Source organism: Callorhinus ursinus, unplaced genomic scaffold, assembly GCF_003265705.2.
Source record: "Callorhinus ursinus isolate GAN/ISIS: 27379988/994484 unplaced genomic scaffold, GSC_fseal_2.0 scaffold30, whole genome shotgun sequence".
Lineage (NCBI taxonomy): Eukaryota > Metazoa > Chordata > Mammalia > Carnivora > Otariidae > Callorhinus > Callorhinus ursinus.
Window position 1 is genome coordinate 12,318,238 of NW_027397092.1, and position 19,189 is coordinate 12,337,426.

A 19,189-nucleotide genomic window follows, 5' to 3' on the forward strand; every position below is an offset into this window, starting at 1 on the left:
TGGAGTACTCAGAGGTATAACATTTTATTGGGAGATTGAATGAGATGACTAGAAACTTGTCCATTATGTTTGGTAAACTGCAGATCATAAACAACCTTAATAAGATCAGTGTCAGCAGATTAGTGGAGGGAAGAAGGCAATTGAAGAGAGATTAGGAGAGAAATAATAATCCAGGGCAGTCCTTTTCCCAGCGCCTGGGAAATTTTTCCCTGTAGTTTGAGAGAGAGAGAAAGAGCGAGAGAGAGCGAGGGAGAGAGAGAGAGAGAGAGAGAGAGAGAGAGAGAGAGAGAGAGAGAGAGGGCACGCCAAGGATGGTGAAGTAAGAGAATTCCGAGAATCTGATTTAAGACTCAGGACATAGAGGTGCCTCTACTTCCTAGTTAAAAAGCCAGTTAATTCTCTCTTTAAGCCAGTTTGCACTGGATTTCTGTAACATAATCAAAATGGTTCTGACAAAAAGAATTGGTGACATACCTGAAACTCGAACTCAGTACACACACCATGCCCCGTCCCCTCAACCAAAGGAATACCTTCTAGCCTTTTTCTTGACAGTGGCCATGGGAAAAAAGGACAAAGAAGGTTCCCAGAGGTTAGAAGCCGACTCAAACACATCAGAAACGTCACTCCCGGCACAGTCAGGACCCGCCTTGTTATTGCTAGCCCGTACAATGTGGTGTTCGCAATGGCCAGTGACAACTGTACGTTGTTTCCCCCTTTCCATTCTTTTAAAAGGGGAATTACACTGTGATTGTCCTGTTTTTAGGGAGGGTATATTTTTTATTTAATCCTTAGGCACTATATCATGATGAGTCTCATCTGCATGAGATTCAGGGTGGAATACACGTAATTTGGAGATCTAAATGAGGAGCTAGATGCAGTAACTTGATATGACTTAGGGTTATCTCCTTTTGGGGGAGAGGGGAGTGCATTTTTGGATTCATGTAGAATAGATGCATCATATTATGCTGGAGCATTTTGGGAAATGCCTATACTTATGACCATGGTATAATTGTGCTTAACACCCAGAGGAGGGACTTTAACTGGCCTCTGGTTTTGTGTCTACCTTTTCTGGGGAAATGCTTTTACCAGCTCCAATCTTATAATAATTCTGTAGTTGTCAATCCTAGTCAAGGAAATGATCATTGAGTACATGACCTAGGTTCTAGTCAATTATTTTTTTTTCTAGTCAGGTATGATACACCATTTTCCTGACCATAAAGGCTAATCCCGGGGAGGTCATATGAACTAATATGGGCCAAATAGAGTCCTTTTCCATTTGTTACTGAAGGACAAATTGTCTTACTGTTGAGGTCATGAACCTGGAAGGCTATAGGTAACATTTTTTTCCCACTGTGTGAAGAAAGCCTGTCTGTACTGGGAAATAATAAGGTCAACACATAGGAGCGGCACCAAGATACAGAAGTAAAAAGAGAGGGTAGATGACTTCTTCTGAGTCTGTGGATCTAGTTGTGAGTGAAACAAAAATCTACTTCTGTCTCCCCAATTACATAAGCCATATTTTTTTTTCTTAAAGAAAAAAAAAAGAGTGGGGTGGGGCACCTGGGTGGCTCAGTCGGTTAAGCGGCTGCCCTCGGCTCAGGTCATGATCCTGGGGTCCTGGGATCGAGTCCCACATCAGGCTCCCTGCTCCGCGGGAGCCTGCTTCTCCCTCTGCCTCTGCCTCTCTCTCTCTCTCTCTCTCTCTCTGTCTCTGTCTCTCATGAATAAATAAATAAAACCTTCAAAGAAAAAAAAGAGTGGGAATATCTAAGAAAGTGACAACAGTATGGGTAGGCAATTATTTTAAGAAAAGTCATTATTTTAGGCTGTCAGTGGACATCTTTTGTTCGTGGGAATTACTATTAACATGTTTATATGCTAAACAAAATCAGCCAGAAGGGGTGAGATAGATAATGTTGAAATGGATGGGGGTGAAGGCTTTGTGATCAAGGAGATTGGCTTCAAAGTCTACTGAAAGGGTTGGGCTTTGATAGAAGAATATCTTCTCCATTTGTATAATGAAGGATGCTTTCCCCTCTAAGTAACAGAAATCCAATTAAAGTAATGTAATAAGGCCAGCGTGGAAGAATACATTTTAAGGTGGAGCAGTTCCAACAATGGTTAATTTAGTGGCTCAAGAATGTCACCAAGAACACAAGTATTACCCATCCTTTGCTCCACCATCCCCTGTGTCATGTTTGTAAGAGATCTGCAGCAATTTCAAGAATTACAGGCAGTCCAAAGACACTGAGAAAAAGAGATTTACTTCCTCCTGTGTGTCTTAAAAAAAAAAAAATCTGGTAAAATCCTCTTGCTGGGGCTCCAGGGGCCTCTCCTGGGTGCAGGCCCAGGCCTAAAATCATCTTTTGTACCTGGGAATGAGACCAACATAGCTGGCTTAGTTTCATTGTGATTCATTCCCTGGGACTGGACAAGGCCAAGCTCCCCTAAACACATGGCTGCCAGCTAATCCAAATTGGGTGCCTGGTAGCAAGGGATAAATAGGTAAACAACTGTTGGGAAATGAATTAGCAGTGTCTGCTGCAGTAAGGTTCATATATTGGCTGGTGGGAAGGTGAGGGAGTAGCCATCTGGCAGCTTCTATTTTTTTCAGTAAATTATTGATGAGGTGGTCATTTGGGGTGAGGGGTGGAAGTGGAATTCTGAAGAGAGAGAAAGTAAGAAATGACATTTGAGGAAAGAATAGAGAATAATATTATCCCCGAAAAGAGGAACGGCCCTTTACTAGGAGAAAAATAGAATGACAGTTTGATTTCAGGGCAGCGGTACTCAACACTGAGATGTGTGCTCATTAATTTAAAATGAAAGCAGTCAATCCAATTTCATTTTTTTTCCTAATAGCATTCCATGAAATGATGTGATGCTAATAATTTTCATGACCACTGAGAGCTAACTAGAAAGTCATTGTATTTTTTATAAAGGTGAAATTCATATAGCATACAATTAACCATTTTGAAGGACGCAATTCAGGGGCACTGAATGGATTCACAGTGTTGTGCAACCACCACCTCTCTCAAGTTCAATACTATTTCGGGTGGCTCAGTCGGTTAAGCATCTGCTTTCCGCTCAGGTCATGATCCCGGAGTCCTGGGATCGAGTCCCACAACGAGTCCCACATTGAGTCCCATAGCGGGCTCCCTGCTCAGCGGAGAGTCTGCTTCTCCTTCTAACCCTCCCCCCTCTTGTGCTCTCTCTCTCTCAAGTAAATAAATAAAATCTTAAAAAAAAAAAAAAGTTCAACACTTTTTCTTCATCACAGAGCACTTCACACCTGTTAAGTAATTGCTCCCCACAACCTCCTCATCCTATCCCCTGACAACCACAAAGGTGCTTTCTGTCTCTATGGGTTTACCTATTCTGGAGATTTTGTATGAAAAGAATCATACAGTATGTGACCTTTTGGGTCTGGCTTCTTTCACCTAGCCCAACGTTTTTGCAGTTCATCCAAGTTATAGCAAGCAAGCATCAGTACTTCATTCCTTTTATGGTGGAATAATATTCATCAGATGGATACAACACAATTCCTTTATTCATTCATCTGTTGAGGGACAGTTGGTTTCCATCTTTAAGCTATTATGAAGGATGTTGCTATAAGCATTTCTATACAAATTTCTGGGTAGATATATGCTTTTATTTCTCTTGGGTGCATACCCAGGAATGGAATGGTTAGGTCATATGGTAATTCTAACTTTTTGATGAACTACCAAACTGTTTCCCACAACAGTTGCACTATTTTGCATCCCCAACATCAATGTACGGGTTCCTATTTCTCCACATCCTCACCAATACTTTTTATTTTTCATTTTTTAAATTATAGCCATCACGGTGTCTATGAAATGGAATCTCATTGTAGTTTTGACTTGCAGTGAGCAATGCAATGCTATTGAACTTTTTTCTTTTTCTTTCTTTTTTTTTTTTTGAAATTAGGAAACATTTCCAATTTTAGTCGTACAATTATTAACCAAAGTTACAAAAGTAGATTTGTCAAGTCACATGTCATAACAAAACAGAAAGGAAATGAAATGTATGACATCTTGAAAAGTTCCAAAGAAATACACCCTGGGCTAAAAATCTGCAGTTAAACTGTGGTTGCACAACAAGCTATATTCATTACTACATTTTCTCAATAAGTTCTTCCTTGTATTTGTTAGACTGATTCACTCTCTTGTACATCAACTGAGATTTCCTACGTTTCCTTCACTCAGTTTTGCTAATTTGTGTATTTCTAAGAATGTTCCTATTTCATCTAGATAATCTAATTTGCTGGCATCCAACTGTTCATAGTCTCTCTTAATCTTTTTTATTTCTAGAAGGTTGATAAAGATGTCCTCACTTTTACTTCTCTTTTCAGTTACTTTTGACTTTTCTCTTTTTTTTTTTTAAAAAGTCAGCATAGCCCCTGGGTGACTCAGTCAGTTAAGCGTCTGCCTTTGGCTCAGGTCATGATCCCAGGGTCCTGGGACAGAGCCCCATGTTGGGCTCCCTGCTCAGCGGAGAGTCTGCTTCTCCTTCTCCCTCTGTCTGCTGCTTCCCCTGCTTGTGCTCTCTCTCTTGCTGTCAAGTAAATAAATAAATAAATAAATTTAAATCTTTTCAAAAAAGTCAATATAGCTAAAGATTGGTCAACTTCGGGAACCATTTCCAAGAACCAACTTTTGGTTTCATCACTTCTTTTATTTTTCAATTCTCTATTTTGTTTATCTTCTTAGTCTTTAACATTCGATCCCTCTACTGGCTTTGGGCTTAGTCTGTTCTTTTTCTTCAAGGAGTGAAGTTAAATTGTTGATTTGACATTTCTTCTAAATGTAGGTGTTTTCTGCTATAAATTTTCTTCTGGTATTGCCTTTGTTGCATCCCCTAAGTTTTGGTATGTTGTGCTTTTCTTTTCATTTGTGTCTAAGTACTTTCTAATATCTCTTGGGATTTCTTCTTTGACTCACTTATTCTTTAAGAATGTGTTGTTTTATTTCCATTTCCATTCATTTTCAAAGTTTCTAGTTTTCCTTTTGTTACTGATTTCTAGCTTCATTCCATTCTGGTTGGAGAAGGTACTTTGTATCATTTCAATCCTTTTAACATTAGGTCGAACATATGGTCTATTCCGGAGAATGTTCCAAGTGCACTTGGGAAGAATGTGTATTCTGCTGGTGTTGGCTGATAAGTCCTATACATATCTATTAGGTCTAGTTAGTTTGAAGTGTTGTTCAAGTCTGTTTCCTTACTGATCTTCTTAGATGTTCTATCCATTATTAAGAGTGGGGTATTGAAGTCCCTAACTATTCTATTACTGTTTATTGCCACTATTTCTCCTTTAAATTTTGTCAATGGTTTTTTCATGTATTTGGGGGGTGTATTGTTTGGTGCATGTATGTTTATAATTTTGATGAATTGACACTTCTATCAGTATATAATACCCTTCCTTGTAATTGGTACTAATTTTGACATAACATCTATTTTGTCTCTCACCCCAGCTCTCTTCTGGCTACTAATTGCATGGAATATCTTTTTTCATCTTTTCACTTTAGACCTATTTGTTTCTTTGAGTCTGAAGTTAGTCTCTTGTAAGCAGCATATAGTTGGATCATGTTTTTTATCCATTCCATAAGTCTCTGTCTTTTAACTGGTGAGTCTAAACCATTTACTTTTATTTATTTATTTTTAAGATGTTATTTATTTATTTGAGAGAGAGCGAGCAGGGTGAAGAGTAGAGGGAGAGGGACAAGCAGACTATATGCTGAGCCCAGAGCCCAACTTGGGGCTTGATCTCAGGACCCCAAGATCATGACCTAAGCCAAAATCAGGAGTACGACGCTCAACCAGATGAGCCACCCAGGCGCTCCTAAACCATTTACTTTTAAAGTACTACTGATAATGAAGTCTGTACTTCTGCCATTTTGCTATTTGTTTTCCATAAATCTTACATCTTTTGGTTCCTCAATTCCTCCAATGCTGCCTTCTTTTGTGTTTAACTTTTCCTAGTATACCATTTTGATTCACTTTGGGTTTTTTGTATCTTTTTTTGTTATTTGCCCCTATAATGTGTATTTAAGTATGCCTTGTAGTGTCCCATAGTTCCCTTAGGTCTATTCATTTCTCTTCATTCTTTTTCCTTTCTGCTCCTCAGATGAGGCAATTTCAGTTGCCCTACCTTCAAGTTTGCTGATTCTTTCATCTGCCTGCTTATATCTGCTCTTAAAGTGTTCTAGGGAATTTTTCATTTTAACAATTTTGCTTTTCAACTTCAGAATTTCTACTTGGCTTCTTTTTATAACTTCTATTCCTTTATTTTTATCTTCTTTCTGCTCATAAGTCATTCTTCTGATTTCCTTTACTTCCCCCCCTCCATGGTTTCTTTCCTCTCTTTTAGCATATTTAACATAGTTCATTTAAAGTATTTGTCCAGTAAGTCCAAAAGTCCAATGTCTGAGTTTCTTCAGGTACAGTTTTAATTCAGGTTTTTTTACGTGTTTTGTGGGGTTTTTTTTGTTTTGTTTTGCTGTTTTTTTTGTTTTGTTTTGTTTTTGTTTTTGTTTTTTTGGTAAATGCACCATACTTTACTTTGTAAGCTTTGAAATTTTTTGTTGAGAACTAGACATTTTGAATACTGCAGTGTGGTAACTCCGGAAATTAGATTCTTCCCTGACCTTTCCCCAAGAATTGCTGTTGTTACTTGTTGAGGACTGCAGTTGTATATTTGTTTAGTTACTTTTCCAAATTAATTTTCCAGAGATTATATTTCTTCTCATGTGTGGTCATCAAATTCTCCTGTTCCATTATCTCTGCAGTAAGCCAGGTGACCTGGCAGAGATTTCCTTGAACGCCAGTCTCTTTCTTCATCCAGTACCTTCCTGGATGCTGCGGGTGTTCTACTAGACTCCAGAGCTCTGAAATGGTTGGTTCTGACAGGTTTTACCAGCTCAATGGTTATTTACGTGGAAGGACCTATTCCTGGAGCTTCCTACTCTGCCAACTTCTGTGAAGTCCAAGTCATTTTGCTTTAACCACTATCTTGAATACAATTCTAAAATACATTAGTACCCTTTATTGACTCTGTTAATAAACTGTACAATGGATAAAATGTACCTTTCTTTCACTTTTAACTGTATTACAGTACTTTTATAATGTTCTTTTATGGAACAGGATAAATATTGGAAGTTGATTTTCTTTTAGTGGATTTACATAGCCTCAAAGGTACAATATGGAAGTTGCCCCTTTGCTTTATGTAATTCTTAAGACAAATATTATTCATACTTTTCAAGTCATCTCTTCCCTCCAAAATTGTTAAAACCACAGGCAGAAGGGAAAGGTACCTGTTTGTCAAAAAGAGTCAGAAGTAGAACAATAGCCTTCCAACATCATGTGAACCTATGTTTTAGCAAAAGTGGCCAATTAGGATACATGAAAATTGGTCATCTAAAGAAGAGATGTATTTCTACTCTCTTTATGTAAGCAGATACTGATACTAATTGGACTAAACTTGTTTCTGTGCTCCCCAAAACAATTACTTTGTAAAACCATGTGGTTCTTATGAAAAAAGAAAAGAAAGCAACAAAAAAGAAGCAATGTCCAAGGTCCCCAGATTTTAAAATTCAATTATGATATCTTGTAGGGCTACCTTGGATTTCCTCTTACTTACTTTGATGCTTTTTTTCCTATGTCATAATTTGAATTTGAATTTAGACAGCATTCCTAAAGGCTTTCTGAACTGAAAATTAGACTTTAAAAGGTCCTAAAACCTCCATCAAAACAATGGAGTGAATTCAAAATGGCAACTAACATCTTGTGACTCAGCAATAGAGCAGAATCTTTCAGGCAGTGCTTAAATTGAAAAAAAAAAAAAAAGAACTCTGATGTGTAACTTTTATTTTATTTCCTTTTCCTCCCATCTCTTTTCTCTTCTATCCTTTTGGATTATTAGTCTTATTTGATGGGCTATTTTCAAAGAGAGATCAGGGAATATCGTCTTATGCCCATAAACAGTTTCATCATTATAAAAAGGAATGCAACAAGACATTATTCTTTCTTGCCCCCAGTGTATCCATATGTGGAAGAAAAAATAAGATCTCTTTATCCTGCTGCTGTGAGGTGCTGATACATACATATGAAAATTAACTTTAAAAAGTTAATAAATAGAATGATCTTAGCAAAGATTGTTCCTGGCCAATTTGACTGTGTCTTGTAAGTTTTGACAGAATTCTCCATTCATCCTTCTGGGGAAATACAATCTAGTTGGAACACATATGACTGGAGAAATAACCTATAAAAATAGAGCGAAGGAGCATGTAAAATCCTATTATGGGTTCCAAGGTCCTAGCGTCAGTGAGTTGTGGGACTGAGACTAAAACATAGATCTCTTGACTCCAAGTCAAGGTTTCTTAGAATAAAGCTAAGCCTGCAGTAAATATATCTGAGTCAAAGGGATAGTCAGACAGAGGCCCTTTAGAAAAAGAAAAGAAAAAAGATGGTGTTGATGTCTATACAAAAGGAAGCAAGACGTTAGGATAGAGTTCTCAGGCTTTAGAATAAAAGAAAATAAATCTCTTTCAGGTAAATAGGTAAACACGCTGAGAAAGAATGTTGAGGGTCATGTAGGTAGCGGGGGGCGGGGGGGCGTCCACAGGCCTCATCTGTGCAGGCAGCCTTAGAGTTATGGTTTGGATATAATATAGAACCCAGAGTTGGAGGCAGACCAATGTAGATCCAAATCCAACCTCTTCTCATTAGCTGTGGGCAAGCTAATTCACTCCGAAAAGCATCTAGTTTCTCATTCTTTAAAATGTTGATAATTAACAAAAAATAAAAACAAAACTCCTTATAGAGTTTTGAGCAATGGACTAAGGTAACTTATGTCAAGATAGCACCCAGCAGAATGTGTGGTATGGTATAGCCACCAAATAAATGTTGATTACTGCTGTTGTTCCATAGATTTGACTTATTTGTGGTCAAGAGCATGGCACTTTGGTATCAGACAATAGAATCAGGAATGGAATTGTCAACAGAATGCTTATGGTAGCAAGTAACAGAAAATTCAATTTCTAAACAATAAGGAAGCTTATTAGCTCACTCTGTGGGAGTCAAGGACATGCTTCAAGATTATTTGATAAAACATTTCAATAATGTTGTCCACTCTTCCATTCAGAGGGTTGCTTCGTCATATACTGGTTTCCTGGATGTTTATAGGATGACTACAATAGCATTCATATCTCATAGGTGAGAGAGATTGTTTCTCCAAATCATCAAAATTCCTCCTGTGCAGTGTGAGGGGCCCACATTAGATCACTTCTCCTCATACAATAACTGTGATCAAAGAAAAGCCAGACTCTAATTGGTTTAGGCCTTGATTCCTAAATCAATCAGCAGCAAAGAGGATAGGATTTTCATGATTCTCAGGCCCCACTTTAGGAGCTGGGGTCAAATCTGGGTTTAGGGAGTCAGACCCAGTGTCCACTGCTGAAAGCTTGGGTTCCAACACTTACTTGCTATGTCCCTGGGCAAGTTATACAACTTTACTGAACTTAACTGAATTCCCCTATCTGCAAAATGGGTATGAAGCGGGATTGAGATAAATAAATGTGAAAACAAAAGGTTCTGCAGAGCACCTGATATGTAGTTAGTACCCAGTAAATTATTAATGTCATTTTATTATCCACCTAAATATGTTTATAGTACATAATAGCTAAAATTGTCTGCCTTTCTGGGTAAAGTGTGAATTTTTTTGAGCATATAAGGAATATCACTCTCATATGTTACCTCTAAGTTTTACATATAATAACTGCTCAACATATCTCTTTAACAAATGAGTGAATAAATGAGTATCTGCTGAATGAATGAAAAAAAAAGCCTGAAAACAATAGAAGGTAGATTTAAAAGAAAGACAACCAAATGGTGTCTGGATCAATGACAGCTCAGGTAGGATATGGGAACAAAATAGGTCAGACTGAAAAAAACTATATTTGAGAGAAAAAAATTGCCAGATCTAGAGAGGTCTTTTCCCCTGAACACCATAGTGGTTGCAGGAAGTAAGTGAACTGAATACATTTTGAGTTTAGGGTAACTGGCTCAAAAATGCTGTGATGTCCTCAGATACTTTGTTTTATAATTTGAAAAATAATAAATGTCTGAATAAAACAATCAATACTCACTATCAATACTTATTGTAATCTAGAGGAGGTAGAAGAAAGTATAACAATAATAGGTACTAAGTACAGGATATGTTTCAAGCATTATTCTAAGTATCTCTCTTGCATAAACTCATGTAATCCTCAAAACAAACCTGTGAGGTAAGTAGTATTCTTTTCATCCCCCTTCTCATTTACAGATTGGAAATTCAAGCCCAGAGAGACTGAAGAGCTTGCCAAAATCCCATAGATAGTAAGCAGGAAAGTGAGATATTTACCCCAAGGGCCTGACTCAAGAGTCCATGTGTTTAGCCATTACACTATGTTGTGGAATAAATAGAAGGGTGCCTAGAAAAACCAGGCTACATCTCCAAACTATTATGTACTCAAGAGTTAAATGGGGCGCCTGGGTGGCTCAGTTGGTGAAGCGACTGCCTTCGGCTCAGGTCATGGTCCTGGAGTCCCGGGATCGAGTCCCACATCGGGCTCCCCGCTCAGCAGGGAGTCTGCTTCTCCCTCTGACCCTCTTCCCTCTCGTGCTTTCTATCTCTCATTCTCTCTCTCTCTCTCTCAAATAAATAAATAAAATCTTTAAAAAAAAAAAAAGAGTTAAATGCATCACTGTCCATGGGGAGCGCTACGGGTCTCTCCCATGTCACTGAGAGCCAAAAGGTATAGCCAACAGTTCATGACATATGTGTCCCCTCTGGTCCTCCACATGGCACTTTTGGAATCTCCAATGCATAACGCAATGGCTGGGCAGCGTGCCAACTAAACAAATAATTGTTAAGTGAATGATTGTGAGGATGAGTGGATTTGGCTCTATGCCCGTATATATATGATGTGCCCACCTTAAGACCAAACTCTTCATGCTTCTGCTTCCCCATTTGGTGAATTGTCTTTAAAAACTTGCTGCATTTTTCAAGATGAGACAGTCTGCTTTACAACAACACTTGGAATAATACGAAAGAGATACTTAAAGATAATTCATGCCTCTAAGGACACACAGGGAACTGGAATGAATACAAGGTGTGTGTCCCTTTCCAGAGACTCTTTCAGAATTGTTGCTGAGCTATAGAGAAAATGCACAATAAGCTGTCTGAATGAAAGGAAATGCTAGTCCAGGGGCTCTCCAAGGGAATTAAGGAACAAGGCACTATCAAACTACCCTTTTCTCAAGAGGACTCTACAAACAGTAAAACAAAGACAGTCATCTGTAGACATTTTCTGGTTAAGATTTAGCAAAGATCTGCCTTTGATCAGACTTTAACTTGAAATTCCTGCATTTCCCTTGGCTGCTTATATGGTGAATATTCAAAGGAGTCAGAATTCCTACTCTTTCTAAAGAGCTGTAGTCCCCCAAGAGTTAAGCTCCAAGAACAATATATAACCCACAATTCAGATTTCAGCTGTACAAGTAAAGTGAAATCTTAAAACACCAGAAAGATGAGTGTTGAGCTTGTTGCATTAGAAATCTCTCGGCCTGTTCTAACTACGAAGGCTCATCTCTTGCCCAGAAAGATCTTTATAAATAAAAATAAAATCAACACTATTTCCTTATCTCTCTATACCAATCTCTGTCAGCTATGAGGAATAGTCCAGAAGGCATTTTCATGTTTAAAAGATATCAATGGCAGGCAAAATATTATAAATTAGACTTTTAAAAGGAGCTCTAAAAAAAAAAATCACTGTGCTTGCATGCCCTTACAAGAAATGTCTTTAGCTTGCAGCCTCTGAAGGAACAAAATCCAAACTGCTTGAGCAAGTTTCCTGGCTGGAGGAAAAACTAGGGACTCTGGACCATAAGGAAGACAGTGGGGAGCCGTACAAAAAAATGGTTCTTGCAAAAGACCAGGTACGTTGTAGAAGAAAAAATAATCTTCCTCTTAAAAAGCTACCTAAACTTATATGAACTGACCATTCTGCAGTCCTTTCCGGCTGGCTTGGAAGTTAGTATTTAAGTTCAAGATGACAAATAATAATATTTGTGTTTGCTAAATATAATTGTATTCACTGATGAATATTCACATACAAATTAATTTTGTTAGTGATATTTTAAGTTTGTTTGATATGGATCCTTTTGAACCATATTAGCTGAATATTCTACTTATTTGTAAGTGGTATTAACTACACAAATGTTTTCTTGTTTTTAAGGTTGAATTTTATCAAGGAATATTTTCCATGTCATGAAATAAGTGGATCAGAAAATTTGTCATGCGCTTTTATCAATTATAAGAAGCTAATAATCTCGGAATCTTGGAATTTCTGGGCATTTATATAAGTTTTTTTCTTGTTGAACTCAAATGGGTTTGTATCTGCCTTTGGTATTTATATGTATATATATATATATATATATATATATATATATATGTTTTCTATGAATACAGAAAGATGTTCCAAAGGCAGGTAAAAACCCATTTGATCCTATATATAGGTATATATGATAGAAGGTAAGTTAGCATTACCTTCAGTACATCAAGCAAACATTATTTTCCCACTCATTTCCTAAATCTTAACATATTTGCGTTCTTTGTTGCTGGGCTCTTCAATAGACGGGATAAAAGTTAGGGATAGGAGCAAGGATTTCTCAATGACAACTTCCAAAACATCTAGCTGAGATTGTGCTGCCATTCACAGGATTTGAGAACTGGTATCTATTTATATCTGGAATCCTTTGCATATGTAAAAGAAAGAGTTACACTCTTTGTTTCTAAACTTTTTCCCTTTTCAGCGCATTGAGAAATTACAAGCTGAAGTGAAAGCTTCCCAAGAGCAACTTACAGCTCATGTAAGTGTTTTTCTCCTTTTTAATCCCCTAATTTATATCATGGTTCTCCTGGGAATGAACAGTCATTTTTCAGAAGTTGTAACTACTGTCTTTCTGTTGCACACCAAATCAAGAGGCTAAGAATCAGTATTTTTACTGCCTCTACAAAGTTGCTTTCCATAAGTAGAATTCTGATTTATGCTGAGGGTAAAAATTATAAAACTGTTGTGTTATCTATAACCACACGATCTAATCAGGGACCATCAGGATAAGCGAACAAGAAACGAAGGGGTAGAAAAACAAGGAAACCAGGCAGGTTTAGTGAGTTGGAAGTGGAAATGATTGGCACACCGAATACAGGCCTAGAACAGTGCTGCTTAAACTTCAGTGTTTTGAGAATTACTTGGAAAACTTTTAAAAACAAATTGCCTGGAGATTCTGATTTCTGCATGCCTAGGGTGTGACCCGAGAATTTGTACTTCTAGATGATGCTAGATTCAGGTGATGCTGCTGCTGCCAACTTTGGACCACATTTCAAGTAGCACTGGATTGTGTATATTCATTCTGCCCTAGTCTTGTGATTCTTGGGCAAGTGACCCTAAAAGATAGAGAACTGTTCATTTTCCTTGCAAATACTCCCCTGAGAGACCCTATGAAATTTTCGGGTGTATTTCATTGACACTTTAGCCTATCTTCACTCAGAGAACAATTAACGAGCATCTCCTGCCACAAGATCCTTGTTTGTTCACACACATAAACCAGTTGTCACCCTGCCTCTGTCCCTTCCCAAGGATCTGAACCATCTTGCTGCCTTACAAGTTTCCTGCAAGACTTACTCATCTTCCCTTCAGTGATTTCCTCTACCCATACCTTGGGGACTGGAGGATGGCTTCTTGATTAAGAACATTAGCCGGTCATGTTAAATGGCCAATCTGAGTAACAACAAAGATCATCTGAGACCTAAGGGGCTGCAGTCCAGAAGTCCTACAGAAATGACTGCAAAATGACAAATTCTGGTCACCATCCCTTTGATATTTGAAATAAGCTAATTTGGATAAATCATGGTAATTGACTTTGTGGGGGGCCCGCGGATAGAGAAAAGCTAATCTGCTGTGGAATCTCTTCAGGATCTCTTTTGGCCTTGTATGCTCAACTGACTAAGAGTGAAAATGATTAAGGGCTGCATTTGTGACATGGGGACATATTCAGACAGCAGTATGTCTCATTAGCTCAGTTTTCTGTTGCAGATGCCTCCTTCCAGTCCCACTCCAGTCCGCCCCTGAGGGTGCCAGATAATGACTATTGTCAGAGGATGTCTCCTCATGCCAGATTGATACCCACAGCCATTCACCCAGGGTGGGTTTAGCTCAGAAATTTTTTAAGGAGAGCAGATTGTTCACTAAGGTTCTGATATTAGCTTCCAGCGTCTCTTCATGCAAAGCGGATTAAAAAAAACAAAAACAAAAAACAAACCATAGTCACAGATGCCTTCAGGAAATTCCTGTGGTGTCCTCTTCCATTGCCTAGCTTCTGTGGATTCTATTCCTGTACCATGCTGTTCCTGGTCCAGGCTTGTCTTAACTGGGATTGCTTTCTTGTATTAGGGTATTGATATTCACAACAGAGATTTCTGCCATGTAATTGCTCAAAGTTCAGGTTTTAATACAGCAGTGTGATCACGAAAGCTTTGTTTCAACTCATCAAGAAGATTTATTTTATTTTATTTTTTTAAAAGATTTTATTTATTTAATTGACACAGAGAGAGAGACAGCATGAGAGGGAACGCAAGCAGGGGGAGTGGCAGAGGGAGAAGCAGGCTTCCAGCTGAGCAGGGAGCCTGATGCGGGGCTCGATCCCAGGACCCCAGGATCATGACCTGAGCCGAGGGCAGTCGCTTAACCAACTGAGCCACCCAGGTGCCCCTCATCAAGAAGATTTAAATGAAAACATTAATAACAGTGTTTATCGAGAATAGATTCTGTGTCTACTATGTGGTAGGCGCTTCATATATTTTCTATTTTAAATCTCAATACAACCCAACAAGGTGGGGATTATTTTTCAGGTAGGAAAACAATATTAGAGATTAGACCACTTGTCACACATGTCAATTCTACCCATGCTTTTGCTACCACAATTTGCTTGCTGTCTCTCCAAATTGTATTCTCTGCATGACATTTCAGGTATCAAACGGTGTTTATAGAGGTTCTTTCTGCAAACTTTCTTCTCGCTCTATTCAGTCTGAGTGATTCATCAGTACATAATGCTGCAACTCTCACTTCCGTGCAAATAAACAACCCCCTCCACCCCCATCAAATTCTTTCTATCTTAATCACCCCCTAATTACAGGTCCCTAGGGCTGTAACGATAATTTCTTAAAGCATGGCTCCTTGAAAATAACCTTCCCAATGATGTTAATAGGTATTCTGGAAAAACAATGGGAAGGGCCATTGGAAATGAAGTTAGATGGGTTTAGTCACTGCCGGATTTATCAGTGTATAACCAATCTCCAAGAAAGGATCATAGTATGTTGTTTGCCAAGGGCGTTTGACCATGAGTGCACAAAGGTTTGGAGACTGCTAGCATATTGCATCAAGTTAAAGCCTTATGCTTGCTAAATATGACTTGAATATCTTGCCGATACCGTAGGCTCAGCATATACAAAGTCAAATTTATCATCTTCTAATCTTTTCTCTTAAATGTGCCCCTCTTTTTGGATCCCCACCATAGTGAGTAATATCACACTGCTGTTATCTAGTCTACATCCAAAGTACCAAGCAGTATTAAAATCCTACCCCTCTCTGCCTCCATCCCACATTCAGTTAGTTGTCAGGCTGTGAGTATGTCTCTGAAAGTTATCTCATTTCTGTGTCTTCTATTCCATCATACTGCCATATCCCTCTTTCTGACCCTATTTCATCTTACTGCTACTGGCCCCCAAATATTCACATATTCAAGTTCAGAAGCTCCCACTGTCCCCCCACAACCCAAATCGCAGTGTATCCCTCTTGCTCTCACACCATCAAGTCCTGTTTGCAGAGAAGAAAAAGGGTAAAGCTCATGCGTGAAGAAGCAGGGTGGAGGCAGAAAAGCAAACAGAGACAAAGAGTGACACTCAAAGGGAGAATGAAACCTGCTGGAGTGGCAGAAAAGAGAACAGGGGTTGAAGGATCAAGGTGGTCGGAATGGAACTCTGCAGAGGGGGTGACGGTCCTTCCAGGATAGGACACCAGAAGGCTCCTGGGAGGTCTGCGGATGCTTAATATTAAGAAATGACAGAGGATTAACAGGAATTGTCAGGCAGTATATACTTGAATCCCTCTAAATGTTTGGGAGTCACATGGAAAGTTTGGAATTCCTGTTTGGGCCATGCCTCCTAAATGTACCACTACCGTAGGATGTGACCCTGTAATAGTCTTCTGGCTTCCTTCCCTGCCTCTGCCATGAAAGAGGTTTCCAAAGGACCATTCTTACCACCTCAGCTCCCTCCTCTTTCCCTTCTCCCTCCCTGCCTCCCACTGAATAAGCTAATAAAATGGCACTGCTGTCTTTCTTTATACATCCCTTGCCAGTTGATTCCCTGTGAGTTTGCTCTCTGTGTTCTCTTGGTCTGGACCCTCCCTCCCTCTCCTCCTTATCCAAATAATTCTTACTCTTCTTGTAAGACTTATGCCAGGGATAACCTCTTCCTTAGCCCCCAGACTACTTTCTCAGGGCTCCCATAACCTCCTGTACATACATTTATTTTAGCTCAAAATACCACTTTTTATTGACACTATCTGTTCATGTATCTGTCCCCTACTAGACTCAAAGGTCATTGAGGGCAACATCAAGAATGTATCCCTCTATCTATTACTCCAAGAACAGGGCTAGGCATATTACAGCTACCCAATATATTTGCTAAGCTGAAATGACTTTTACTCTGATCATGTCATTTCCCCTGTTCCAAAGCCTAGAGTAAGACAACGGTTGCCGGTTACTCCAGAATAAAGTCCAACCTCCTGACCATGGCATTCCGCACACTGAAAATGAGGCTCTGACCCATTTTCCTGACTCCTCTGTATCACACAGTTGTGACTCCCAAGAATGCCATGCATTCCTACCCTAAGGGTTACGCTCATGGTTTCTTTCAACCTGGAATATCAGTCCCTACCAACAATTCTGATGAAGAATGCCAGGTTTTTCCCATTCTTCATCAAAATTGTTCCTTCCAGGAGGTATCTCCCGACTATCCAACCAGAAGTAATCTCTTTCTTTGGTACTTTCACGGCACATCTCTACACCTGTCTTTTGTCACTTGTCACACTATGACCCACAAGAGAATTACGTGATGTGAACTAGCTCTTCCCCAGGACTGTGAGCTCATGGGGAACAGGGAGCAAGTCTGTTTATCTTTATGCCTCTCACAGGGTCTAGCTCAATACCTTGTTCGATTTCACCGAAATGAATTATTGAAATGGCTAAATTAAAAATAAAGTCATTCTGGTATTTATAGGAGCCTACTTTAAATTTTATTTCTTAAAAATGACAGCTACATAAGGTGTTACCATAATCTGAATGTGATACTTTCAAGGTATAACATGGAGAGGACAACAGGTAATGATCTCATAGAATGGAAATAGAAGGAAAAAGTAGCAGCAAAAGAAAATACAGTTTTGGAAAACCCTTATTTCAAAAGAAGAAAGAAGAACATCCAAAGGAAATTATGGTCGTAACATGAAAATTAACAACCTTGCAGCTTCCTTTTATTCAGGGTTCACTTGTCCAAAACCCAATAGTTGAATTATATTTTTGTATAATTAAACTGATAGCTATACAATGGAGAGAAGACAGAAGCCTAAAAATTTCAGACTGAGTTGTCACTACTGTTATTTGGAAGCTTAAAATCTCATCTCATTAACTTTAGGTAGTCACAGCTTACACTTTTCAAAGATTACAAAGGGTCGTAAAATGCATCCTGGATACCCACGCCAGCCACCCACATGGCTAACTTGCCCAAGGCGTTTTTATCAATCCTTCTCGCATGATTACTTATCTACTTAGAGATCTACACAGGATTAAACAACTATTTGAAGCAAATGTTTATAATGGCTCAAAGGTGATTGTTCATGTCAGGGCAATTTGAGTCAGGACTAAAGTACCTTAAGGAAAAGCATCCTTTTTAAAATTAATGCCTTCCAAATTGTTGAATCCATTGTTTCACTATTTTTAATATTTGAGGGGATAAGTACTTAGCCCTGTCTACCCACTCCGTTGTTGATGATCTGATTACGAGCAGTCACCCACAGGTTTGCCTCCCTGCCTTACTTCCATCTCAATGGCCAGCCCATCTCTTGATCTAGCTGCCTCCAAGACTTGGCCATGGCCAAACGTTCTATAATATTCCATGGGATTATTTCAAAAAGAGAAATCTGAGTACCTGGGAGGTAGATACTCAAGTGCTATGTTATTCTCCACACCATCCTGTATGCTTGAAATATTTCTAATAAAGGAAAAAAGTTAAGACTATCCAGAAGAAGGAACCATTCCAGTGAATTATATAGCATGCTTCAAGCTGTAGGACAGATGAGTATGCCTTTAAATCAGAAGTTCCTGACCTAGAGTTCCTGAGGACATACTTAAACCTGGAAGCAAGAGTCTTGAAGCTTGGAATCAGGAAAACAGGGCATGGGAGGGCCCACCCTGGGTACCCAAGACAAAATTTTCCTGAAGAGTTGATTTCACTTCTTCCTTTCCTCCTCTAAAGAAGCTATCAGCTGCCTTCGAAGAATCTCCAGGAGCCCTCAGTTTAGATCAAGTGCAAACTCCTCTCCCCTGGAATTCCAGGCCCTCTGTTAATTGTTCTTTTCCTACTGTGATAGGAGACATGGACTGTTTTTGTTGTTGTTGTTGTTTCTTGGCTACATAAGCATCCATTAACATCCTTGGCAGTAGTTACCTGATATCCTTTTCAGTTACGTCTCTTCCATCGTGCACAGTCTCGGAGGCTCTGTAATTCAAAGTACCTTATCACACATAGTAGCTGAGGAGTGGGCATGTTCTCTAAGCCAATTAGATTCTGAATATTAATTCAGGTGAAGCAAGAGAGGAAGAACTCTTGGAAGTGGTATCTCCTGCCAGTGATGTCCAGGCAGCATGATGAAGGGGTTTGTGCTGTTGGGACCAGAACTGCTCTAGTTCCTGTCTGTTTCTGAATCTGATACCTGTGCATTTTAGGAACCATTCAACAACCCTCATTAGTTTGAAGGAAATTCCCTTTTTCTTTAAACTAGTCAGAATCAGACTA

The 19,189-nt window shown here is 39.0% G+C and overlaps 1 protein-coding gene and 1 long non-coding RNA gene across 4 annotated transcripts in view; one reads left to right on the forward strand and one right to left on the reverse strand.

The window, feature by feature from the left end:
• CCDC192 (coiled-coil domain containing 192) overlaps positions 1–19,189 on the forward strand; it is a 197,717-nt gene that overhangs the window by 45,116 nt on the left and 133,412 nt on the right. For all 3 annotated transcript variants that reach the window (XM_073878615.1, XM_025860990.2, XM_025860991.2), the window contains exons 4-5: positions 11,863–11,994; positions 12,871–12,927. In XM_073878615.1, coding sequence (XP_073734716.1) covers positions 11,863–11,994; positions 12,871–12,927 — 189 coding nt within the window. The remainder of the gene's footprint in view (positions 1–11,862; positions 11,995–12,870; positions 12,928–19,189) is intronic.
• Positions 18,812–19,189, reverse strand: part of LOC112815183 (uncharacterized) — a 273,184-nt gene continuing 272,806 nt past the window's right edge. The window contains exon 5 of the long non-coding RNA XR_012374191.1: positions 18,812–18,892. This is a non-coding gene — a long non-coding RNA (uncharacterized lncRNA). The remainder of the gene's footprint in view (positions 18,893–19,189) is intronic.